The 25,562-nt window shown below is 50.3% G+C and overlaps 2 protein-coding genes and 1 pseudogene across 4 annotated transcripts; all 3 read right to left on the bottom strand.

Moving 5' to 3' along the window:
- Positions 1–1,033: 1,033 nt before the first annotated feature.
- On the bottom strand, positions 1,034–4,448 carry AGMAT (agmatinase (putative)). Its single transcript, XM_083365433.1, has 7 exons — positions 4,045–4,448; positions 3,499–3,701; positions 3,292–3,340; positions 2,561–2,756; positions 2,057–2,236; positions 1,865–1,949; positions 1,034–1,487 (listed from the first exon to the last, which is right to left on the bottom strand). Exons 1-7 carry the CDS (start codon positions 4,395–4,397, stop codon positions 1,384–1,386), a joined length of 1,170 nt encoding a protein of 389 aa, XP_083221559.1. The 5' UTR covers positions 4,398–4,448; the 3' UTR covers positions 1,034–1,383.
- A 2,093-nt stretch (positions 4,449–6,541) lies between these two features.
- PINK1 (PTEN induced kinase 1) lies at positions 6,542–11,784 on the bottom strand. Of its 2 annotated transcripts, none has more exons than XM_083366427.1 (8): positions 11,444–11,784; positions 10,515–10,796; positions 10,065–10,168; positions 8,603–8,785; positions 8,046–8,209; positions 7,731–7,855; positions 7,064–7,300; positions 6,542–6,833 (listed from the first exon to the last, which is right to left on the bottom strand). In XM_083366427.1, the coding sequence occupies exons 1-8, from the start codon at positions 11,750–11,752 to the stop codon at positions 6,573–6,575; spliced, it is 1,665 nt and encodes a 554-aa protein (XP_083222553.1). In that variant the 5' UTR covers positions 11,753–11,784; the 3' UTR covers positions 6,542–6,572. The 2 variants fall into 2 exon arrangements, with proteins under 2 accessions (XP_083222553.1, XP_083222552.1); XM_083366426.1 differs by having other exon boundaries at positions 7,731–7,858; positions 11,444–11,783.
- A 294-nt stretch (positions 11,785–12,078) lies between these two features.
- Positions 12,079–16,585, bottom strand: LOC310642040 (arylacetamide deacetylase-like 3; annotated as a pseudogene). The gene is made up of 2 exons: positions 16,344–16,585; positions 12,079–13,359 (listed from the first exon to the last, which is right to left on the bottom strand). The product of its transcript is annotated as an arylacetamide deacetylase-like 3 (transcript).
- Between the last annotated feature and the right edge of the window lie 8,977 nt (positions 16,586–25,562).

Here is a 25,562-nt window from a genome sequence, read left to right on the forward strand (position 1 = left end):
CTCCCTTGGGACGGGGCAGGGAGAGTGCCTGTTTTTCGGGGGGGGGCTGTTCATACTTCAAGTTGATCTCTACGTGTCTAGATAGGCTGCCAGGCTTGAGACTGCGGGGTGGGTTGTGGGGTTCAGACGCTGCAGGGGTGGGGGGGAGACGATACATAGCAGCTTCTCCCCTTCAGCTCCTGGAAGATTGTAGGTGACTCTGCCCTTTCTTGAGGTGCTAGCTTTCTCCCCACGAGAAGGCTTTTCGGTAGTTTGATCCAGAGTCCTGCAGGTGGTCCTTTACGGTGGGAGAACTGAGGAAAGGCATGGGGGGGGGCTGCCCTGCCCCACAAAGAGGGCTGGGGGGGGAAATCAACCCCCTCCTCTGCCCCCAATGAGGGGAGGGATTGAGTTTCAGGCTGGGGGTGTCTCCAACCCCACCCCCATTTGCCTTGACAGCAGCGGGCGAGACAACATACCTTTAGGAGAAGGGGCCTTCAGCAGAGCCCGGGGGCTTTGCCAAGGGGGGCGTTCCTCCCCCACGCCAACACACTTTGGGGCAGCGGGCTGACCTGGGCACTCCATCGGCCAGTGCCAAAACAGAGGCAGCTCCCTTGCCAAGTGATGGCGAATGGCAAGCCTGGCCCAACACAGCGCTTTGCCCCCCCCCACCCACCCAAGTGGCCTGCAGCCAAAAGGGACGAGATGGCACAACCCAGAGCCTTGAGCTGCCCTCATCCCTCCCCTGCAGCCCCCCCTTTCCTCTTTGGCAACTTTGGTTCCCCCACAACCACCTCTGCCCCCCCTCCGGTTGCCTCCCGTCTCCTGAAGAAAAGGGGTGCCCCAAAACGGACGGGCACCGCAGTGCAGGCAGGGAAGTCGCTTTGGAGGGAGAGTGATGAATTTTGTACTTTTGATACGGAGGACGAGCGGGTGTCAGGGAATAAATTGGGCAAACAGCCTTTTTCCCCCTCCCCCCCTCCCCTTTCCGGGTATCTGTGAACAAGCACTGCCTTTATTTGGGGTTTGCTTTGCTTTAAGACTCTGAAACCCATTTGAAGCTGAAATAAACTTATTTTAATGTCTGGCTACAAGACAGTCATTTAGCGGAGGGGGGGAATTAAAGGGCAACGGGCTTTCTTCCAGGGATCTGGGTTCCAATCTTCCTCTCAACAAGGCTGATGGGTCTCCAGTCTCTCCCCCTAAACGGAGGAGTCGCAGACCAGCCTCAGGAGCCGGCCTCCTGCCAGTACTGCAGCAGCCTCCTGCCAGTACTGCAGTACTCCAAAACCAGAAGAGAATCGGGGAGAGGGGGGGTGCTGTCGATCCTACATGTCTCCAAGAGTGCCTGGTGCAGATATTGTAAAGCCAAGATCCCAGAGGTGGGGGGGCACCCTTTTATTCTCAGAGCGTGGAGTCAGACTTTTTGGGGAGGGGGCTCCTCTTCACCCCAGGGAGGGCGCACAGCATCTCAAAGAGGAGGTTTGCACCCAGGAGGGCCGTGTTGCCTGCAGGCAGAGAGTAGTAGGCATTTCAGCAAGAGGGGAGGCCCGGGGGGGGGCATTTTGCTGGCACAATTACCAATTTAGTTTATCAAAAAGAAAGTGGATGCAAAGGAGTCCACAGAGGGTGGTTTTCTGGGCACTGAGCATCTCTGAAGCCCCTCCCCCAAGGGGCCAACCTTTGGGTGAAAGGAAAGAAGGATGGGAACCCCCAAATGACCTCAGCCTCAGCCTGCCACCCTGTGAAATGGGGCAGGAACGGACGGGTTGGGAGGCTCCCCCAAGCTCAAGGGTGCCAGGGCATGTGAGGGGCCGCCCTGGGCACTGAATCTGACATTCGGGGAGTAGAAGCCTGGTCCTCCCTCCCTCCCCAGCCCCTTTACCGGAAAGATCGTACACGGGGGCCACTTCCACCAGGTCCCCCCCCACGACGCGCAGCCCTTGGCAGCCTCGGATGATCTCCAGAGCCTGGTGGGGGGAGCCAGAATGAGCAAGTGGGCAGGCGGAGAGGCCGCCAGGACAAGGGCCCCCCGGGGGTCTCAGGGCAGGTGCCCAAATGAAAGCAGTTGGCTGACCTGGGCTGGGGTGAGGCCTGCCATCTCGGGAGTCCCCGTGCCGGGAGCGAAGGCTGGGTCCAGCGCGTCGATGTCGAAGCTGAGGTAGAGCGGCCGATCCCCCACCTGCGCCCTCACCTCGGCCATCAGAGGGGCCAGCGACTTCATCCAGCAGTCCTCCGCCAGCACCACCCGGAAGCCCTGCGGAGGGGTCGGAGGGGACGTCTTAGTTGGGAAGGGCACGGGGGTCCTCCCAGCCCCAGGGAGCATTGGGATTCCTCCCCCCCAATAGAAAGTCCCCGTTAATTTAAAGGGTGGCTTTGCGAGTGGACAAGGGTCGCCTTTACCTTTGGCATAAGTGAAAAGGGGGAGCTGGCTTCATGGAGGTCTTCAAGGACCCTTCCCCTATATTTCATCACCCCCTCCCAGCAGTCTCAAGCCATCTCAGGTGCCCGTTTTGCTTTGGCTCCAGAAATCTGGATCAGCTAGAAAGAAGAGATCCCCCACGGGGGTGGCAGGGCTCACCTGATCCCTGGAAAACCTGTATGGATCCGGGGAGTAGGAGGAGCCCCGGATCCCGATCTGAACGACACGCCGGGAGTCCAGCAGCCCCTCCTCCACGCAGCGCCGGAATGGGGTGCCGTGATAGATCCGCTCCCCCAGCGCTTGGTCACCTGTGTCGGTGTGGGCATCCACGTGGACCAGTGCTACCGGGCCATGCCTGCGGGGAGGAGGGCAAGGCTGGTCGGTGCCTGGAGGATAGTCTGCCACGACCGGCTGGCTTCACATAGCCTCTTAAGCTGGTCCCTGCAGGGGCCACTTCTTCAATTTCTCCAAATCCCTGAATCCTCCACTCTCAAATGGGCAGTTCGCACAACACACTTGGCCACCATGACAAGAAAGAGCCAGGACTGGAAGCAATCAAGCTTGTGTGAATGCAGCCGCTCTGTTTTTCAGGGAGGGCTCTTAAATTAATCATGGATTAGTTAATGTTTTCTCCAGGGGGTTGTGTAACTCCAGTGTGAACCAGCCACATACTTGGCCTGGGCGGCAGAGTATGCCAGCCTAAAATTAGAACCTTCAAGGGGAGGGGGAGGGGGTCAATGTGTTTGTTCCAGTTCAGCCCCCTCCACAGTTTGCACAGAGATCCCTGTTGCCATCCTCTTTGCAGTGGGATTCTGGATACTTTCCAATCAACAAGACAAATAAGAATCCCAAAACGGACTTATCTGTCCCAAACTGCACCTTGGACTCACTTCTCTGCCAAGGCCTGCAGGATGGGGTAGGTTATCGTGTGGTCTCCGCCTGCAGAATCCAAAAACAGCGTGTGAATAACAACCCCTTCCTTTCCTTGGGCAGATATCTGTTGAACTGCCTGCCACTTGACGGGAGTGATGGACAGGAGGCAGAACCCCTTTGTTTAGCACAGGCCAAGCCCACCGCCCTCCTCCTGCTTGGCTTACCCAGTGTGAGGGGGATGCAGCCCCCCGCCACGATCCTCTGATAGGCTTCCCGGATTCTCCTGCAGCTGTCCTTCAGGTCATAGAGGTTGATGCCCACGTCCCCGATGTCGGCCACCTGGAGCGAGTGGTAGGGGTCTGCCCCGGTGGCGGGGTTGAAACGGCGCACCATGACCGACTCAGCACGGAGGTGAAGAGGGCCAAATCTGGAGAAGCAGCTTGCTTGGCACATTCCCCCCCACAAACACCCCCCAAGGCCACCTCCCTGGCCTCAAACAGCCCCAGTAATGGCCCGCCTGGTTGGGCTCAAGAGCACTAAAGGCCCCGGTTTGTGGCTCGGTGGATCAGGCCCACCAGCTCTCGAGAATTTCCTGCTCCAGCAGGTTTCAAAGAACCAAATGATCAAATAAGCAAGCCTGGTGAATTAAGCCCAAGCAATGTTAATTTGATGCAGGATTTTTCCTGCACAAGTGGCAGACTGCTGCCTCCCCCAATCCTGGGCTGCTGGACAGGCCTTACCCCCCACTCTCCAAGAAGGGGCCCCCCTACCTGGCCCCAGGGCGGTTGGAGGTGCCGATGTCAAGAGGGATGCCCACAAAGGCCACATCCAGCCCGTCGGCCGAATCCTGCATGGGCAGCTTGAACATGGAGCAGACGCCCACCAGCCTGGCCGTGTCCTCGGCGCTGGGGGGCACATTGAAGGCAGAGCCTGACGCCTGGCGAGGGCAGGGCAGCCTCCTGCCATGCAGGAAGGAGCCCCCAGGAGTCCTGCAGGTGATGCCCTGGTGGAGGGCCGGGTGGGTCTGGCTGCAGCAGGAGCGCAGAGCCGGTGCCAGGCGCCGGACACCCTGACATAAGGCTGGGAGCAAACCTCGGCCCCCTGGGGCAAGACGACCAGCCATGCCGCCACTCAGCAGCTGCAACCGAGAAGAGCCTTGGCAGCTGCCAGGGAGAAGTGCCAGCCTGCCCCTCCCTCCCTCCCTGCTCCAGCAGCCAAAGGGCAGGAGTCATGACCTCCTGCCAACCATGGGGCAGGGAAATATATACCCGCCCACGCCTGGCACGTGGCCAGCTGAGGCGTCCCTCAAGTACGCGCTTCCATTTCCTCCTTTGGCCACAGGACACTTTAAAAAGCCACCTAAGAAAACAGTTTAAAGATACATGATGCATCCGGACTGCAGTAAACATGGGCCGCTCCACCTTGAAAGGAAAGGCCATTCTGACCGCTTCCTCGCCTGCAAAAGGCCAGCCAGTCAGATTTTTCTGCATTTGTGGAGAGGTGACTCTCTCAAAAGACACCATCTGAGGAATCCCGAGCGGCCTTTGCGACCAGGAAGGAGAGGAATCGGCATCACCACCGCAGGGAGGAAAGACACGGAGGAGCCGGTTCAGCAAATTCAGCTCCAGGAAAACGTAGCTTCCCTCCTTCTGCTCTGCCCTGGAAAGACCTGCCCAGGTGCTCCCGCCCAACGAACACCCCCAGCTAGGGAGGAGGCCCCCTCCATGGGGGAGAGATTTTGTGTGCGTGTGTGTGTGTCTGTGCTTGGCCCTTGGCTGTTTCTCTTCCTTGCAGGAAAATGGCCAACTAAGTTTCCCAGGACCAAACAGACCCCCCACCCCTCACCCCCAAAACCCACGGCAGGCAGGCTGAGCCCGGGCCAAGGAGGGCCAGGCGGTGAAAGACAAAGGAGGGTGCGATTCAGGGGGCCCCGCTGGCACGGCTGGGGCCCAAGGCTTCCCGGCCCTGTTTCGCTTCCACCTTGAGGACCTGCAGCCAGCCAACTTGAAAACATTCAGGCCTAGGAACCTGATCACCTGATTTTGTCTTCTGCATTCATCATTAAGCACATCATCAAAAAGAAGAGAAAAGAAAGAAAGAAAGAAAGAAAGAAAGAAAGAAAGAAAGAAAGAAAGAAAGAAAGAAAGAAAGAAAGAAAGAAAGAAAGGATTTATCATGGATTTCCAGCAAAATAAACTTAAAACATGCCTTTAAACCACAGGAACAACCTCCCCCCACAAGCACCAAACACACTCAACTCCACAAATGTGAATGCAATTTATTTGCACAACCAAACAAGCAGCTCCACCTCTAACAAACTACACCACTAAGGAAGGCACCCCGGGCACAGCCAAGCATACAAGATGGAACCGCTCTCTGATTTTGGATTTGCGAAGGGGGGGCAGGCTTTTCCACACTGCCTGTCACAATTAAGAGGTGGGGGGGCTCTCCCTTCCACACTGAGCCCCCCCCAAAAAATCAGTGGCTCCCCCTCTTCTCCCTTGGGGCCTCCAGGAGGCGCCTGTGTCCCAGGGGAGGCCCCCACCTAACGCCTTCCCAAAGCTGAGGCTGCTGCTCTCCCAAGCGGGCAGATGTGCTACCTCAGACAAGCGCCATTCAACAGGGGAAGCTGGAGCCCCTTTGAACTGGCCGAAGGGGTTTTCAGGGGAATTCCTGGCCTCTGTTAAAGCGCCACCAGCAACGAAGTAAGGAACTGGTGGGCTTGCACTTGGAGGACATGACTATTTGGGCGGTGGGTTCGAATCTTTCCATACTTCCACAAATTGGTTCTACTGGGGGGGGGGAAAAACAGAATCGCAATGAAGCAGGTGAGGATGATATTTAACTCACCTGGTTTCAATTCAACAATTAAATGATGGTTCATCCACCATTTTGGGGTTCCAGCATTTTGCTCTGTTTTACAACTTCCCTCTAGGGTCAAACATGCAAGCAAGGGGTTTTAAATAATGGGCAGCTCAAAACCCCGCTTGTCAAACGCTACTCCAAGCAGGAAGCTAGGAAGCCAAGGGAGGACCCCGCATTCTGGAGACCACAGCTGAGGTCCCACCAGACCATGGGTCACCCCAAAAGAGGCCCCAGACCAGCCTCATCACGGCAACAACCAGCAGCTGGATGGATCTGAGGGAGACAATGTCAGTTTCCACAGCTGAACCCTCCCCCTCCTTTGTGCTACAGCACAACCTGGAAGCTGCTTACACACACACACACACACACACACACAGGGCCCACAATGACAGGAGGCCTGAATCAGCGGGGGTGCTTTTACTGAGGGGGCAGGCTAAGCCGCCCCCCCGCTCCAGGAGCAGAGCAGGGCGGCCGCCTCGCAGAGGTCCTCGTAGTCCAGGTTGGCCAGGAAGCCTCTCTTCAAGCGGGACTCGACCCCTTGGGCGCCGCCCAGCCGGTCGGTCAGCAATGCGGCAGCCGACTGTCGAAGTAGCCAGGCCACCAGCTGGCGGAGAGGGAGGCCCGCCTGGCCGAGAGCCTCTCCGCCCCAGAGCCTCAGGTGCAGGACGTTGGCCGCCACTCGGGCCGAGGGCCTCTGGAAAGGAAGCAGCGGTGGACAGGTCAGCCCAGGACGAGCCGAATCCCTGAGCCCACCGGGCACTGGTGGCTGAGCTCCTCCACACTGACTCCTCAGAAATCCCTTTGGGGAACTCCACCCCTTGGCCACAGGGAATCCGAGGCAGGAAGCTTTTAGAAAGAGGATTCAAGTTTCTGGCTCTCATGGTGGCTGACATCATGGCACCACGACAGACGCGCCGTCCTCACCTTGGCAGGGTTCCGCCTCAGGAGCCTCGCAACCAGCTCCTTCACTTCCGGGGCTGCTGGTGCGGGCACGGGGGGCAGCTCCTCCTCCCGGTAGCTGCGGCTGTCCAGGGCGGCCCCCCCTTGGCCGTAGAAGGGGTTTCCGGGCCCCAGGATCTCGTAGGCCAGGGCCCCCACCGCCCAGACGTCTGCCTTGCTGTAATCGATCACCACGCCTGGGCCTGGCACGGCCGTGACCACCTGGGGAGGGGGGGAGGGGAAGGCTTTTAGAAAGGGGGAGGAGTGAGCCACGGGACCAACGTGGGGGCGGCTGACTTTTAATTCACAGCGTTGCCTCTTTCCTGCCTAACAGTCAATTTGGGCCATTCAAGTCCTGGCTCAGATTTAGGAGAAGGTAAGGAGGTTTCTTCTGGTTCACCATCCTCTATCGGTACAAAATGTGTGTTGGGGTAGAAATATTTAGCACGAAGCTTTAACGTTTCTAGACTTCAAATTAAAATCGCTTGCATGCTTTTGTATAAATCTTAGTTTTACTTTGTTTCCCTTTTCATTCCTTAAAGCGACAGTCTTCTCTTCCCTATTTTTACAGCCCCTTTACTCAGAAAAAAAGAGAGCATTGGACGGGCTCCTTCTGGGGCACCCAGAGGCGGTCCCTCTCCCCAAAACCTACCTCAGGTGCCATCAGGCAGGTGTTGCCCCCGCGATCCACATACCAGCTGGGGAAGGGCAGCTTCAGGCCCAGCGTTTTGTCGGCCAAACAGCACCCGAAGTCGGTGATGACCAGCCCTGGGCACCCTGCTGCAAGGACAACGGGGAGGAAGTGGAGAGAGGACCACGGCTGAGTAAACACCCACAGCTGTTTTTCCCTCCCAGAAAAAGGGCCTGGGGAGAGACCGCAGCAGAACACGCTTTAACTTCTTCAGTGTCAGCAGGGAACAGAAACCTCCCAGGGTCCCATGTAAATCGGTTACAAAATGCAACGCACCCGAGTCAAATTCCACCAGGATGTTGTCTGATTTCAGATCTCGGTGAGCGACTCCCTGCCGGACCAGGTGGTCCACCCCTTCCAGCAACTGCAAGATCATCACGGCCCCCACATGAGGGTCCGGGCACCCCTCAGAAAGGTACTGCCGCAACGTGCACGGGTAGCTGAGCAGAGCAAGGGAGAGGAAGGCAGCCACAGCTGAATTGGGTTCGCTCTGTGAAACCAACGTGCAGGTCCTGCACTGGCCCCGTGTGTGGGGCCCGTTCAGAAGCCAGGCAACCAAGGCCTGTTTTAATGACAATGGCAGAGAAAGAGAGCTATTTTCTGGGCTCTGTCCAGGGTGCTGAACATTCAGGGTGACTTGTTGAACCTTTTAGGGATGCCACCCCCCACAAGCTGTGGAACTGGTCCTTGAGGACAAAGCTCCTCATTTCCCTGTCGTAAAGTTCTTATTCTTCATTTCATCTGTATCCTGCTTTTCCACCCTGAGGGCTCCCGAGGTAAGCCCCCTAGGTCAGAGCGCCAAAGGACCCATTTTGTGATATCTATTTGCTTACTTCTTCATCACCAGGAAGAGGGTGTGGCTGTGCCCAATTCCGGAGGGGTTCAAGGTGGAAGGCAGGACGTCCGGATAGTCCACCGTGGCACCTGGCAGCAGCGGGACCTGAGATGTGAAAGCCCGAATCACCTGGATGATGTTGGGGTGAGGTTTCAGCCACTTCTTCCCAAAGAGGTGCTTCCTGTTTCAAGATGACAATCACAACACTGCCAACGTGAGAGACGGCTCGTCTTCTCTGATGCTGCTAGGTTGAGTTGCAAAACTATATTTATTTTATTTATTTATTTATTAATGGGACTTATATCCCGCCCTATCTCCCGAAGGACTCAGGGCGGCTAACAACAATAACATATAATAAGTACAGAAATTAAGATAGAATTAAAATTAAAGTCATCGGTGCAATAAATTAAAATTAAAAAATAAATTAAAAATTGTAAACATAATTAAAATGCCTGTCAGTCCAGGTCAGCCAGGTTGAAAAGGAGTGTTTTGAGGCCGCGGCAAAAGGACTGGAGATCTTGGGCCATCCGAAGCTCAGGGGGGAGCTGATTCCATAAGACTGGCGCTCCCACAGAGAAGGCCCTTCCCCTGGGGTTCGCCAGCCGACATTGTCTAGCCGATAGTACCCTGAGGAGGCCTTCTCTGTGTGAGCGTACTGGGCGATGGGAATTCGTTCCCGGTTGCAGATGGTCCTGCAAGTATCCCGGGCCTAAGCCATGTAGGGCTTTAAAGGTAAGTACCAGCACCTTAAATCTCACCTGGAGGGCAACCGGTAACCAATGCAGCTCATGGAACAGAGGTGTTATATGGGAGTATCGGGGAGCTCCCATCACTACCCGTGCAGCCGCATTCTGCACCAGCTGAAGCCTCCGGGTGGTTTTCAAGGGCAGCCCCATGTAGAGAGCATTGAAGTAGTCTATACGGGAGGTAACGAGTGCGTGGGTGACTGTACATAGGGCATCTCGGTCCAGAAAGGGGCGCAATTGGTATACTAGGCGAATCTGGGCAAATGCCCCCCTAGCTACGACTCCAATATGATCTTCAAAATTGAGTTGTGAATCTAGGAGGATGCCCAGATTGCGTGCTCTATCAACGGGAGGTAACATCTCTCCTCCTATAATCAAAGATGGAACCTCTTGGACTAAACGAGATGACGATACGTAAAGCCACTCAGTCTTGGCCGGGTTGAGCCGAAGCCTGTTTTCCCATCCAAATCTGTACCGCTTCCAGGCAACGGGACATCACATCGAAGGCATCACTGGGTTGGTTCGGGGTGGAGATGAAAAGCTGGGTATCATCAGCATATTGATGATACTTCACCCCGAAGCCACGGATGATCTCTCCTAGCGGCTTCATATAGATGTTGAACAGGAGGAGCGATAACCTCTTCTCTTTTGCTATTTTCTGTGCCTATAAACTGTTCTCCACCTGTCAAGCCCACCAGAATTGGTAAGGCCTACCTGGGCCTGGCAACTCCTCCAAATTCCCCAGAAAGGGCCCGTCCGCTGGCTGGGACAAGTTCTTGAGACATGCTGGTCAGGATGCATTCGCTAGAAGAACCAGCCTGGAAAAGCCAGAATCAAATAAAGACACTGTTAATTTTAATGTATTTATGTCCCTTTGTTATTTTTAAAAATAACCTACCTTCCTCCTCTTATTTTGCCCACCACAGCCCTGTGAGGTGGGATGGCTGAGAGAGAGACACTGGCCTAAAGTCACCCAGTCAGCTTTCATGGGGCTAGAATTCCCAGTCTCCTGGTGACAGGGCCAGTCACCCAGCCAGCTTTCATAGGTGGAACTAGAACTCACCATCTCCTGGTTTCTAGAGCCTGATGCCACTAAATCAAACTGGCTCTCTAACAGCAAATATTTACTTTCAGCCAGGAAAGCCAGCCAGGCCAGTTCCCTACCGAAATATTCCACATCATTTTGATAGCCAACGGAAATCCTTCCTTCCAGCCCTTGGCCTCTGCTGCACCCTGGACGTCCGAAGCGCCCCCATCGCCAGGCCTCTGCTTGAGCACCCGGTCTCCCTCTACGGCGGGGGTGGCAGGAGGGGCCGCTTCATACACAGCCCCGCTGCAGCCTTTGCCAATCGACTGGCCGATGAAATACTCTTCCAGGCTGAAGCCTCGCCGGGCGAATAATCCCAGGGTGTGCTTTTGAGGCTTGTTCCTCGGGAGGAATATGGTCTGGAAAGAAGAGCAGCCACGTCAGAGGCTTCTAAGCACAAAAAGGAATGCTGGGTGCAATTGCCAGAAGGGAAAAAGCAGGGCCTCCTCCGTGCAGCCAACTGAGATCAGTTGTCCATGGCTTCTGTCTCCCTCTGCTGCCATTAAGGCCTGCTCCGCCTTTAGGTTTTTGGCTACCTTGGTATAAGAGTGTGTGTGTGTGTGTGTGTGTGTGTCTTGATCATTTCCTTTCAGACATTTCATGACCCAACTAGGTGACATCATCAGTGCCAGGAAGGAACAGGGTTTGTCTTCAGAGGTTATAACTCGGTATGAACCTTGCACAGCCTCCCCCTTTCCCTGCCCTGCACCTATTCGGGGGTTACAGCAGCCGCTGATTCCACCCAAACAAGTGTAAAAATATCGGTGAAACCAACAACCTGCAGGAGCAGGAGAAAAAAAAGCGGGCCGCGGAGGAAGCTGGAAGTTGGGGGGCGGCCTGGGATTCCACCCCAGCGGGCATTTCGGGGTGGGGGGGTGGGGGGAGGAAACGGAGGGGGTTGGACCCCCCCTTTCCCCCTCCCACGGCCCCGCCCCTCTCCTTTGGAAACGACGCCGGCCCTGGCCGTTGCTCCGGCAACGGCGTCGCCCAGAAACGCGGCCCGCACCTGGATGTCCCTGCAGGCCGCGGCCGCGCGCCTCTCCTCCTCGGCCGCCGGGGGCTCCAGCAGAGCCAGCCCCAGCCCCAGGGCCAGCCCCAGGCGCCGCGGGGCCGGCGGGAGGCGCCGCAGAGGGATGCTGCGGAGGCCCAGCCGGGCCGCGGCCAGGCGCAGGAGGAGCAGCCCCGGGGGGCGCGGGGGCTGGCCGGCGGAGAAGCGGGCGGCAGGCGCGGCCGGCCGGGGAGGCCCTCCGAGCCAGCCCCGCAGGAAGAGCCGGCCCAGCCGCGCCCCGAGGCCCAGCGCCCGACGCAGCCCCATCGCCCTGACTAGGCCGCACGCACGGAGGGGGCGGGGCCACGCAGACCGGCGGGCAAAGCGGACCTGAACGGCCAACCTCCACGAGCAGCGCGCATGCGCGGGGGCGGAGGGATGCTGGGGCTGGAAGTCTCCTTCAGGGGTGTTTGAAAGCCTTCTGAGCAGACTTGCTCTTTGGGGGAGGAGAGCAGCTGCCATGGGGGGGGGGGGGAGAGGAGCGAGAGGGCGGTAAGGGTGGAAGGCTGGTTTCTCCACGGCCGCCAGGGTCTCTTCTAGAGGCTCAGCAAACCTGTTTCAGAAAAGGAGGCAAGGTAAGAGGGGGACACAAGGAACGGTCCCCTAAGGGGTCCTTCTGCACCAGTCTTGCCGGAGGGAAAGTCCTCCGGGGGGGGGGCAGAGTGGCAGGAAGGCAGAGTTCAAGGCGAGGTCCTGCCAGGAGAGAGAACGTATGCCAGCGGGTGAAAGAGACTGGCACCAAAGGCCTCCAGAGCCTTTTTTAGGGGCAATCCCTTTTCGTTCATTTCGGTCTGCCTGTGGGAATAGAGGTCGCCTGAATGCTGCACTGGGTTTTCCGCGAGACTGTTACTCCCGCAGACCACCGTCCTGTCCGTAGGGAGACGAAGACTGCAACCGTTGGACACCTGGCCACTCTCCGGGCCGTGCCTCTGTGCCCCTTCAATCGCCCACTTGGGAGATCCTCTCTTTGCGTAAGGGGGAAAGCCACACTTTCACAGCACAACACCCAGCACTGACACCAGGCTACCCAAGTGGTGGACTATGAGAGGGAGGGATGTGTCCCCTTCAAACGGTTGGTGGGCAGTCTTCAAGCCAGGTAAGCAGGACAACTGGATGAACTCACAGGGTGCCACCTCTTCAGATCAAGATCTGTGGGGCACAGGGAGGAAAAACAAGGCAGAGGAATGGGGCTGGTGGAAGTCTAGAACCACTCTAGGAACTGGATTATGCTTTTCATGCTCCTCCTTGTACTGGGAGACTCCAGGGGCCCCAAACCGGTCAGCAGGCAGATCCAGTGGAATCCATCCTTCAGCTGACCTACACGCCGTTCTCTTCCAGCCGTTTCTTGTACAGCAAGACATCATCTTGAAAAATGTCGTGTTCTCACGTTAGAAGGGAAGTCTCTGGAAACTGCCAGATGACAGTGTCTGCCGGATGACAGTGGGGAAAACATGGGCTCAAATGCTCTTTTGCTGCTTTGGTAAAGATCTTCTGAAAACGGACAGGGTACAAATGGCTCGTAACCCAAGACTTTAAACTCCTCTGGAATGAGTTCTGCGCTGACCCATTTCTGGTACTTTACCCTGAGCTCCTGGGGAACGTGGGCATTGCCCATAACTTCCTCAATCCTGGCATTGGTTTCTGTCAGATAGAGCAAGCCAAGATGAACAGCCGGTTTTTTAATTAATAAGGGAACAGAATGGTTTTGCCGATAGGAAGGCATATTGAAGTCCAGAGCTTGGAGAAAAGGGTAGAGCAGCACGTGGCCCCTGACAGGCGACAGGTCCATTCTCATCATCAACTGCTGAGAAATGGCATCCAGGATGGCAGCTCTGCTGCTGTCGCCAGCCAGCCCAACCTGCTGAGGGTCCACCCTGTAGTGAACAATTTGATCTTTAATGAGAAAAGTACATTTGTGGAAAGTAAGGCTATATAGCACACACATTTATCTTTTTTTTATTTAAAAAGTTTTACAATACATTTTGACTTTAATCCCCCCCTCCCCCACCCCTATCTATCCCTCCCTATCCCTCTCCCCCATTCCCTCCTCCCCCCCCAACTTCCCAGAGCTAAATACAGGGTATAAAATCGAAAAACAAACATAAGCACCCCTATGTTATCAACAATAAACTATTAATTCTATCTCCCTCTAGCTCATATAAAATGAATACAAACAATATTAATATTACAAATAAAGTAAAAAAGAAAAAGAGGAAAACAGAAAAAGAGCTTTACTCAGAATAGATTTTCTTAATCCCAGTCCTTATTCATATTAATTTCAAAAAAAAGAAAAAAACTTTCACCAACTATTTGCATTCTCCCACCTTTCTCTAATTTCTAAACAAATTCTCAGTTACGCGCCAAAAGCGCCTATCTCTGTTAACCTTAATAATCTCCAACCAAACTAAACTATGATCAAAAATAGTTCTTGCATGTATCACGCCAAATGTCTCGCAGTTCCAGATCATCCTTGAGTTCAAATAAAAAGAGTAAAAAAAGGTTTAGGCAGTCTCTAAGACAACTTGTTGTTAATTAGGAGCTTGCGTACCCATTCTTAGTTCAACACATACTTTTAGTCCATAACCCTAATATACTTTTCTAGCAAGCAAATAACATCAATCTTAAATTGTGTTAAATATTAAAAAAAGCTTTCTTTCTCCTCTATGATAAATTTAATCCATTGACATTCTAATTTAAAAATTTAATCACCAATCTTGACGCCCCAAAGCTTTTGGAGCACGTCTGTCATAACCCCCATAACTTCTTTGGACCGTGCCCCTTCCACAGCTTCACTGTAAGTACGCTTTGGAGATTCCATAACTTTCTGCTGGTCTTGCTCTTGCTCTCGTCTCGCTCTTCTTAGGGCGGCACGCGTCACCCTCTGGCCTCCTGCGACAACCGATGAGACTGTAACTTGATCCCCTCCAACACCATTGTCCTCTGTCTGTCTATCTGCAACATCTTGAAGCTTTCCCTTGCCGTATCCCTTTACAGCTTCCAAAAATGATAGGGGGGGTTGCTTTTAACACATTGCTATAAAAATCACGTGCCTGGGCCACAGTAACCAGACAATGTCTTTTACCTTCGTGCGTCACCACCAGTCCAACTGGAATCTCCCATCTAAACTTAATATCACATTTCTTAAGTTCCTGTACTAGAAATGCAAAATCTTTCCTTCTCCTTAAAATCTTCGGAGGAATCTCTTTTAAAACCAAGACTTCTTGCTCAGCCACTACCAATTTAGTATCATAAGCAGCTTGAATGACTTCATCTCTAATTACTCTCTTTGTAAAATAGACCACCACATCTCTGGGTAACTTCCTCTGTCTTGCAATCCATGAATTTACACGAAAAATTTTGTCCATATTTCCCTCAATTTCAGATGCTGGCTGGCCCAGTACCCCTTCCATAGCCTCAGAAATCAGCTGCTTTAAATCTTCTTTACAATTCTCCTTTAAACCCCTGATTCTAATAGCATACTGCATCTGATGATACTGAACAAGGCTCAATTCTCCGTCCATTTTATCCCTTATATTTTCATTTTCTAATACCTTTGCTTCTAATGTAGAGTTCTTTTGACTGAGATCCTCCACTTTTACATCCAGCTGTTGCACACATTCAGCTACAGATTCAATCATAGACAACATGTCCACCCTCATTGCTCTAAACTTCTCTTCCATCTTCTTCTCCAATTTCTCCATTCTCTCCTCCATTTTCTCCTCCAGCTTTTTCAACTTTTCATCCATCATGTCAGACATCAATTGTGAATGCTTTCCAAGAGCATCTTGTAAATCCTTAAGCGTCAATGCCGGAGGAGGTGCAGGAGGAAGCAAAGCTTGCAATGAGGTCTGTTGCACCAGGGAAGACCCCGCACTCCGAAGAGCTTTAGAAGTTTTAGCCGCCATCTTCCCCCACTTTCACTTATTGCGCACTTTCACTTTAAATCTATAAAATCCATTGAGCTAGAAAGAGTCCACATCACCTTGACCTCCTGTACCGCTCTGCCTGCATCTTGATAATCAAAAGTATTTCCTTTTGGCAGGGGTGGTTGCTAACGCCTGGCTCTGCTCCAAAAATCCCGGAGCAGGGGCGCTGCGCAGCTCGGAGTAACCCAGGCTTCGGGGGGGGGGCTCAATCCTTCAGCCGCCTAAACTCCCAGCTCAGGCGGCCCCGGAGAGCTCAACCCCTACCTGGGGCCTCACCCCCTCCTCTTCTCCCAAGGAGGGGGCTTCAAATCCATCTAAACAGCTGATCGGCGCTGTTTACGATGGAAAAACACAGCTGCGGAGCGGGCAGCCTAAAAACGGCTGTCTTCGGCGTCACGTCGCCACCGGAAGTCCAGGCACACACATTTATCTTAAGGGCGTAAAATGTGACGTCTCATTCCAAATCCTATTTTGTACAATATATAGGAGTCAAAATAACAGTAAATTAGGTTGAAAAATCAACGAGTATTTTAATTTATATTTTATAGAAATAATTAAAGCCTAAACCCCAGGATCAGGACAAAATGCAACAACAATAGCACACAAATACGCATTCTGCAACGGCCAAGCATTAAAATTAATTTATTCATATTCTAAAGATAATGTAACGGGAGTTTTCAGAAAAAGACAGAATTGCGTGCATGCGGAGGGGTATGTCTGAATTTGCGTGCCCATTTGCGTACTCACACACATGCAACCCAAATAATTTAAAATAGTTGAAACATCACAAATATTCCATTTTAATCGTAGATGCGTTAGGAAGCCTTTTAAAAATAAACCTTACTTCAACTTTCGATTTTATGTAAGCTTCCTTTTGCCTAGGATCGGGACACCAAGAAACGAAGCCCCAAAGCGCAGAGCATCAGCCAAACAGTCGCCACTCTATGCTCCTCCGAAAGGGACGATCCGCTTCCATCGTTCTTCCGCGCAAGTCCGCCAGCTCATTCCTCACGAGTAATGTCCGAGAGACCTTCTCGGGCCGGCGGTCTTCCTGTCTGTCGATATCGGCCGTCCCCCAGAACCTTTGAAATACGACCTTCCCATCACGGCTGACTTCCGGTCCTTTCTTGTTGATCATTCCCCTAACTTCATTATACAGAGACCTTCTCGACATGGCGGACTTCCTGTCCGATGAAATCCGCTGTCCCTCAGGGCCTTTGAAAAACGACCTTTCCATCATGGCCGACTTTCGGTCCTTCTTAGTCATCCTCCAACTTCCTTTCGCGGAGACTTTCTGGGCATGGCGGAGTTCGCCTCTGATGAACAAGCTAGTAGACTGTAGATTTAAAACCCTATTAAAAAGGTTTCTTTCTTTTCGCGGCTGCAATTCCCGCTTTGAGCACAGGATTGTTGCAGAATTAAGAGATTCAGACCTCGGAATCAAAAGAAGTTTGTTTTATTTTGCGCGCAAAAGGTTCAGATTAGAAAGCAAAGGCAATGTCTGAACAACTTTCCAGGAAACAAGCAGGTACATTTATAGTTTTCAAAAGTCACAGAACACGGAAATGTAAATTATTAATTCTGATTGGTTACATGGATTCTAAGCCCCCTTCTAGCTCATCCCTAGCCCCCCTTTGCAGTGCGAAATTCTAGCTAAATATCTTGCAACCTTGTTTCTCACAATGGTCACAGGCACCTTGCTAGCATCTAAGTGTCCTGTGCTATGTCTGTGGTTGAGTATAAGCGAGACATATGTGGTTAGCTGTAACTGAACTCTGTGACAGCTATCTCAAAGGTGCCCCAGGGGTGAATGTGTGGTTTGACATTTTCCATTTCCTTGTTCTTCTTCTAACTAATACCCGCATTATTCTCTATGCCTTGCTGTTGTGTCCTACCTCACATTTATGACATACAGCATCCATATGTATTATTTATATTTTCCTTATGGCCTGCCTCATTCCCCCCTGTTGAGACTCAATTTCCATTTGGACAAGGAGTCTCACCTTCCATGATATTCCTTTATTTCAGCAAGCAATTCCAGTTTCCCCAGCAAGCAAAGATCAAAACCATTGTATATTAGGATAGGTGAACAGTATAGCAGACCAACACTTTGAACTGACACTTATCAAGATAGAGATAGATAGCGACAAGCAAAGAAAGAAGTATTCCATGAGTTAGACTTCATCCTCCTCAGGCACTCTCTCTAAGCCCCACAGTCCAAACCGCACATATATTCCACCATCCGGATCCCTTCTTTCCCTTGGAATCCCAGGTGTGTATCCATTCTCCAAAAATCCCTCGAGCATAATCAGTTCCTTTTCAATCCTTATCTCTTTCATTGATCTCACAGCCAATTGCCTCATTAAGGGAATTACACACGGGATGAAGGCTAACCCCGCTACTCCACGGAGCAATAGGAACAGCACTTGCTTGACCCATGCGGTTCCTGGTAACTATGAGAACCATTGGTCAGTTCCCTGGAGTCTCTGGCTAATCTTGCAGATCCTTTGCCACTTCTCTGACCATTCCTGATTTATTCATGTAAAAGCAGCATTCTTCTCCTAAAAAGAGACACAAGCCACCTTTTTCAGCTGTCAGGAGGTCTAGGACCCGCCTGTTCTGCAAGACTACTGCTGCCAAGGAATCTATTTGGTCTTGTACTTCGACCAAGGTCCCAGCAATCTGAGTTAGACTTTGTTGAAATTCCTCAGAAAGCTGTTTAAACTCGGTTGTAGAATGGGCTAAGCCTCCCACACCTGTTCCAACTGCAGTGCCTATTCCTCAGATAGGTAACAAGGGTATCACTAGAGGTACTCTTTTTTGCACATGTCCTATGAGAGGAACAGGGAGGGCTTGTTCCCCATTAACAACACCCATCTTTGGGAAGAGGTGTACCAGAGTACAAGTTCCAGTCTAAGTAGTAGGCAAACATACATACACATTTTCTCCACACAAGAAAAAGACTCCATCCTCTTCCAAACACACTGCCATACTCATGGAAAAGGCATGAAATCTATGATTATACTCATTGCTCCAAACCTGGTTTTAGTCTAGGAATAACACGCTTTGGTTTAGGAGCTGGGGTTGGCCTGGGGTGCACTCCCCACTGGGAAATAAGACCAGGAGTGGGTTTGCTCCGGTCCCTCTTTGCAGAGTATCTCCAGTGGCCCCAAAGCCTGGGCTTTACTTGTCCCTTCAGGTTCTTCAACAGCCCCTGAGCCTTCCTCTAGGGTGAAAGGAACTGTCTGACCATTCTCACAACATTTGGGACTACCATCCATGGCTTTCTTACCCAATAGGCCACTTGTAAATAGTGTCCATAGCCATAGGAGATTCATGGTTGACAACCTGAAATAGGTCAATGTCATTTTCTATTATTTCTATTCCACACTCACAGTCACAACAAGGGGAATAATTACAATTACAAGGTTACCACGCCCGGAGGGGATTAGGTGGAATTTGGGAAAGGACAGTATCAGTATTGGATGAATCACAAAGCCTAGTCTTATTTGCTAAATTTAGTATCCACAATCCCAAGACTCCCATACACTCCAAAGAACCCACTCCCAGGGTGTTTCAAACATAAGTGTCCACAGAAGATACACACTTTCCTTGGTCACACTTAGTGATTTTAGGTGCAACACTTGTTACTTTGGGTGTGGGGTGATTCCAGAAGAAAAGGTTTCCAATGCAGCAGGTTACAATCAAAATAATTAAGATCACTAATGCCAGACACATTACACCTATGACTATATATTGTCGGACTACCATTTCTCGAGATAGGTCCAACCTACACCACACAAACCATCCCTAACACATTAACAATTGTTTTTCTCCTTCTTGTTTTCAGCCGTACGTAGAGGGTCAGCTTCCGGAGTGACACCAGTAGGGCCTCTTCTGCCCCGTATGTTGCCTGCCCATTGCCGGTAGGGCAGTTATAGGGGGGCGCTTCTTCAAGTGTAGCACTAGAGGACGGGTCTCGTCCTGCTCTGCCTCCCAACAGTCATCAGCTGCGGGCTTAACTCCAGTGAATCCAAGACTTGGATTCTAACACTTTTAGTTCTAGGGGAGAACACATGACCACAATATACGGGCCTTTCCATCTAGGTTTCAAGTTTTCCCCTTTCCAGTGTTTTACCCATACTTTGTCTCCCACTTGGATATTATGACTGGGAGTACTCGGAAATGGTGGGCTTAGGGACACACAATAGTGTTGGATTTCTTGTATTTGCTTATTTAACTCTCCCACCATTTGACTCACCCATGAAGTCCCTATTTGACTTAAGTTCCCTACATGATTTTTCAAATTAGTACTCATGAGGGGGAGGTCTTCCAAACATCATTTCATAAGGAGATAGTCTAATTTCCTTTTGAAGGGTGCATCTCACAGACCAAAGTGCTAGTGGCAATGCATCCACCCATTTAAGGCGAGTTTCAAGGCACACCTTAGTCACCTTTTCCTCTATTCTGCCTTGAGTAAGATTCTAGCCACTTCTCATGCATGCTTTGTCTTGGTAAGGAAACATTCAGGCCACCCAGTATAATTACACACCATAACTAGCATTGCTTTATATAGTCCGCATTTTGGCATTTCTGTAAAATCAACAACTAAAGAATCCGTGGGGTGATATCCCTTAGGCTGGCTTCCTGGCGGAAGAGTAGGTCCTTGTTTTGGATTAACCTGGGCACAGGTATTACATCTCTTGGTTGCATGGGCACACAGCAAGTGAAGGCGATTAATGTACACAATACGACGGAGGGCTTCAGTTAGTGCACTCTTCCCCATGTAAGTAGTTAGCTGGGCTTCTTTTACTACTGGCCAGGTTAAATTCTCAGGGACAAAAATCCTTCCATCTGGGAGCATGTACCACTGTCCCTGTTTGTGTCCTTGCAAGTCTACACTTGCCTGTAATTCCTCAGCTTTGGAATATTTAGGGCTCAGTCCTCTTGGCATTTCTAATGCTACACAAGCTGTCATGTCCGGGTAGGGTTGGCTATCTCGAGTTGCTGATAACCTTGCTTCTTTGTCAGCTGCTGTATTTCCTCGGGCTACATCATCTTGTCCCTTTTGATGTCCTTTACAGTGCATGACGCTACTCTTTTAGGTCCCCGCACAGCTTTGATGAGTCTTTCAATCAAAAGAGGATGTTTAATTTCTCTTCCTGCTCCTGTCAAGAGTCCTCTCTCTCTATAGAGTGCAGCACGTACATGTAATGTGAGGAATGCATATTCAGAATCTGTCCAAAGTCAATTTATTAGCTTCCTCTATCAGGAGAGCTGTGGCTGCCAGAATTTTTAGACATTGTGGCCACCCTTTTGAAACTGCATCAAGTTGTGTTGACAAATAAGCTATGGGCTGTTGCCAACTTCCCTTTTCTTGAGTCAGGACTCCAATAGCCACATTACTCTTTGAGTCCACATACAAATTAAAAGGTTTCTCCAGATTGGGAAGTCCTGTGACAGGAGCTTGAGATAAAGCTGATTTTAAAGTCTCAAAACAAAAGGCTCCTTTTCTCCCCCCCCTTTGTGGACTCATAGAGTGGTTTGGCTAGCAGGGCAAAATTCAGTATGCAATGGGGCGAGGGTAGCTTCTCTGCCGGAGATGAATAGGCACTGCCAGAGGCTTCACTTGGATGACTAGTGGTGCATGCTGGGCTGCATAACCTGGAGGATTATCTTCTGCCCATACTTGGAGCACTCCAAATTCCTGCCACGTATCGGGGACTTGAACCTCTTGGGCCACCATTATTGGCCACATCTCATCTGGAAGGTACTTCGTTACAAGTGCCATTCTGTCTTCTTCAAATGACAATGTCTCTCCCATTTTTCATAGCAGGTCTCACCCCAGCAAAGGAATGGGACACTCAGGCATATATAAGAATTGATGTTCAATGTCCCATCCATTTAGGGAACATCTCAGGGGCTTCAAGAAAGAATGACGATGAACGGAGCCATCAACTCCTTCCACATTTATGACATCAGTAGAAAAGGGAGCCAATAACTTAGTAACTGCAGATCTAGATGCCCCTGTATCTACTAGAAAGGTCACATTATTGTCCCCTATCTTCATTCGGACCAAGGGTTGGGGGGGGACTTGACTTAACTCTGGTCCCCTTCAGTTTTCAGTCCATTGTTCAGCTGCTGCCAACCCTATGGCCTCAACTTTTTCTTGAAATTGGCCTCAGCCTCTATTTTCTCTTTTTTTTCTTTTCTTTTCCCCACTTCTGGGTAAAGAACCTCTTCCTGTAGCCATTCCTTTGTCTGTATTCACAAACAAATTGCTTAGTAAAGAGCAACAAAGGAATCCTCACCAAACTCTGGTTGAGTTTGTTTGCACATAAATCTTCACTCAAAACAATATACAGTAACTCATTTATAATCCCAAACTTTTTCTCAACTTCTTCGTTTTAAACAAGGGTTGAATTACAATTCCTTCAATTCTCTTAGGTATTGTTTTCTATCAGTGTGTCCCACACACAGGCATAAAAACATTAAAAAAATAAAAATAAAATGACAACAAAACGCAACTCCAGCAAAATAAATAAAATAAACAAGATTAATAAGATATTGTGAGTTACTGAAATAGTTTTGTATCAAACTGTAATATCAACTCTTCGCTCTTAATATAAATTTAGTCAAATTCCAATTTAATCAGATTCCATTCAGATGGAAACAAATTTCCATTAAGTAGGTTAAAACATTAAATTTCACATCCATCCCAGCTTCCTCAAACCAGAATTCTAAACCGAAAAAAATAGTTTAAAAGATTAGACCCCCCTTTTCGTTTCTGTCTCTCTCGCTCTTAAAGCAACACAACCAGCAAAGGTGAGAAGACAGAAAAAGAAGAATTACAGAAAAATCTCACCACTAACAAAATAGTTTTCTCTTCTTCACATGCATTTCCATGAATTCTCTCACACAAATTCTGCAGTTTACTGCTTCTTTCACAGTCTGTGGTGGGGGAGAAACTCTCTCTCTCACACACACTGAGGATTATCATATCCATACATTCATTTCCATTCAAACTGCTTGCATAAACAATTTCACATACAGATATTTCATTTCATACTTTCTTCTGACAAATCAATAACTAATATTATAATTACAAGGAGCTGTTCAGAAGCCAATGAGCTCCCTTGTTTGTTGGTTGTTTTTTTAATAAGGCCTTTTTATTTATTATTATTATTAGACACAACATAGACACTTAATTATTATTATTAGACACAACACAGACACACAAACACTACCTCCACACTCCTCTAACAAAAATGGACTATATACTGCCTGGGATCCATCAGGCACATAAATTTCTTTTATTAACCTATATGTTTAGTGCTTGACATAGCCAATTTTTAAAACTTCCATATTTTGAGCAAAATGCACTAGTGCTTTTAATAGGATTTCTTGGTGAGTTCCTTGGGCTCCTATCCCTTGAACTTGATTAGTGTTATTATCAACATCTGCGGGTTGAACTGGACTCACCACTGGCTGCTGGACTTGAGGCACAGGGTGATACACAGGGACATGGGGGAGGGGCGCATCTTCTCCATAGGGATCAGTTTTTGAAACAGGTATGGTTTCAATCTGACCCTTTTTTCCCCTTGACATCTAGGATTTCTATTCATTCGTGCCACACAGACCCGCAGGAATTCTACTCAGCATTTGTGGAGCCATTCAGGATTCTCCTTTACTACTATTTGCCACTATTGATATTGATCTGGGTGACCATAATCTCCACTAAAACCTTTCTTGAAATTCTTCAGCATACATTGAAGAGGTGTCCGAGGGACACTTCCTCGACCACCCATTTTTTAAGACACTGCCACTGACCTGTGGTGCCGGACGTTCCAACGGTCACCAACAGGAACTGCAATGACTTAACCACCCACACAACACTATCTCTAGGGTCACATTAGGACGCGCTGATCCTGGACCCAGGGGGGTGATCAGGCCCCCTCTTCCACTCTTAGTGGGTCTATAGTCCCTATGTTTTAAAATGAATGGGACTATTTCATCCACTTTTTTTTTAAACGAGTGGGACTACCTTTTTTTCAATATACTTGCCTTCAGGCGTCTTCTCCCTCAGACGTCAAGTTCTGGTTGTGGATGACTTATTTTGATTCCGTGCGGGTTCTTGGATCGGTCGGGTGTCCACCAGGCGCCCCCACAGAGTCCTCCGCCTCCTTTCGGAGAAATCGTCCGTGCCGGCTAAAGGAAGACAGGACGACCCTGGCTGGGCCCCAGGTGGTCCGTGCCGTCCTCAGCGAAATATCGCTCCAAGTCCCATCTCTGGGTGCCAGAAAATGTTGCAGAATTAAGAGATTCAGACCTCAGAATCAAAAGAAGTTTGTTTTATTTTGCGCGCAAAAGGTTCAGATTAGAAAGCAAAGGCAATGTCTGAACAACTTTCCAGGAAACAAGGAGGTACATTTATAGTTTTCAAAAGTCACAGAACACGGAAATGTAAATTATTAATTCTGATTGGTTACATGGATTCTAAGCCCCCTTCTAGCTCATCCCTAGCCCCCCTTTGCAGTGCGAAATTCTAGCTAAATATCTTGCAACCTTGTTTCTCACAATGGTCACAGGCACCTTGCTAGCATCTAAGTTTCCTGTGCTATGTCTGTGGTTGAGTATAAGCGAGACATATGTGGTTAGCTGTAACTGAACTCTGTGACAGCTATCTCAAAGGTGCCCCAGGGGTGAATGTGTGGTTTGACATTTTCCATTTCCTTGTTCTTCTTCTAACTAATACCCGCATTATTCTCTATGCCTCGCTGTTGTGTCCTACCTCACATTTATGACATACAGCATCCATATGTATTATTTATATTTTCCTTATGGCCTGCCTCAGGATGGCAGTTTTCCGTCATAGGCCTTTTCGACGGCCTCAATGCCGCTATCGCTAAGGGACGGAAAACAGTGCCTTCTTGTGGTCGAAGCCGGCGTAGCAGCTACCCAAAGAAAGACACCTTTTAAATAGCGTTTTAAGATTATTATTTATTAATAAAACATTAATATTAGGGCATCTTATTCTGCGCCTGTGTCGCAGGAAAAGGGCCACCCGTCGCCCTATTCATATTAATAAGACGCTAATAATAAAGATAGAGAATAATAACCTTAAAATGCTATTAAAAAGGATTCTTTCGGCAGCCGCAATACAGGGTTTGATCACAGGAGGGCACGGTTTCCCATCCCATAGCATTAACATTAACACCGTAGGCCTTTTGCCTAGGATCGGGACACCGAGAAGCGAAGCCACAAAGCACAAAGCGTCCCCTCTCACAGAGACCTCGATACAGAGACGTCCGGCCTTTTCAAATTGGCCATCCCCCAGTTTAGTTGAAATGGACCTGCCTAGTATGGCCGACTTCATCTCCGTCTCCTTAGCCTTCCGTGCCAACTTCCTGTCACAAAGATCTTCTCAGCATGGGGGACTTCCTGTCCAATCAAATCTGCCATTCCCCTGGGCCTGTGAGAAACCACCTTTCCATCATGGCCGTCTTCCACTCGGTCCTTCTTAATCATTCTCCCAGGGTTTAGGGGTTGGGATTGAGGTTGGGGGTTAGGGGTTTAGGGTTTAGGGTTAGGGTTGGGTTTAGGTTTAGAGTTGGGTTTAGGTTTAGGTTTTATTTATTTGTTTTATTTAGGGTTAGGGTCAGGGTCGGGGTTGGGGTAGGGGTCGGGGTCGGGGTGGGGGTCAGGGTCGGGGTCGGGGTAGGGGTCGGGGTGGGGGTCAGGGTCGGGGTTAGGGTTAGGGTTAGGGGTTAGGGTTAGGGGTTAGGGTTAGGGTTAGGGTTAGGGTTAGGGTTAGGGTTAGGGTTAGGGTTAGGGTTAGGGTTGTTAGGGTTAGGGTTAGGGTTAGGGTTAGGGTTAGGGTTAGGGTTAGGGTTAGGGTTAGGGTTAGGGTTAGGGTTAGGGTTAGGGTTAGGGTTTTAGGGTTAGGGTTAGGGTTAGGGTTTTAGGGTTAGGGTTAGGGTTAGGGTTTTAGGGTTAGGGTTAGGGTTAGGGTTAGGGTTAGGGTTAGGGTTAGGGTTAGGGTTAGGGTTAGGGTTAGGGTTAGGGTTAGGGTTAGGGTTAGGGTTAGGGTTAGGGTTAGGGTTAGGGTTAGGGTTAGGGTTAGGGTTAGGGTTAGGGTTAGGGTTAGGGTT

Source organism: Vipera ursinii (assembly GCF_947247035.1).
Source record: "Vipera ursinii genome assembly, chromosome: 6".
Taxonomy (NCBI): domain Eukaryota; kingdom Metazoa; phylum Chordata; class Lepidosauria; order Squamata; family Viperidae; genus Vipera; species Vipera ursinii.

Bases quoted from the DNA above. Each gene is read 5' to 3' on its own strand.
- AGMAT (XM_083365433.1), bottom strand. From the start codon at position 4,397: ATGGCTGGTCGTCTTGCCCCAGGGGGCCGAGGTTTGCTCCCAGCCTTA. The intron at 3,702-4,044 runs GTAGGGGGGCCC...CTGCTTCTCCAG, and splicing joins TCCAACCGCCCTGGGGCCAG to ATTTGGCCCTCTTCACCTCC. The intron at 3,341-3,498 runs GTAAGCCAAGCA...TGGATTCTGCAG, and splicing joins CTGCATCCCCCTCACACTGG to GCGGAGACCACACGATAACC.
- PINK1 (XM_083366426.1), bottom strand. From the start codon at position 11,752: ATGGGGCTGCGTCGGGCGCTGGGCCTCGGGGCGCGGCTGGGCCGGCTC. The intron at 8,786-10,064 runs GTAGGCCTTACC...ATCTTGAAACAG, and splicing joins GGAGGAGTTGCCAGGCCCAG to GAAGCACCTCTTTGGGAAGA. The intron at 7,859-8,045 runs GTGCGTTGCATT...TTGTCCTTGCAG, and splicing joins CCTGGTGGAATTTGACTCGG to CAGGGTGCCCAGGGCTGGTC.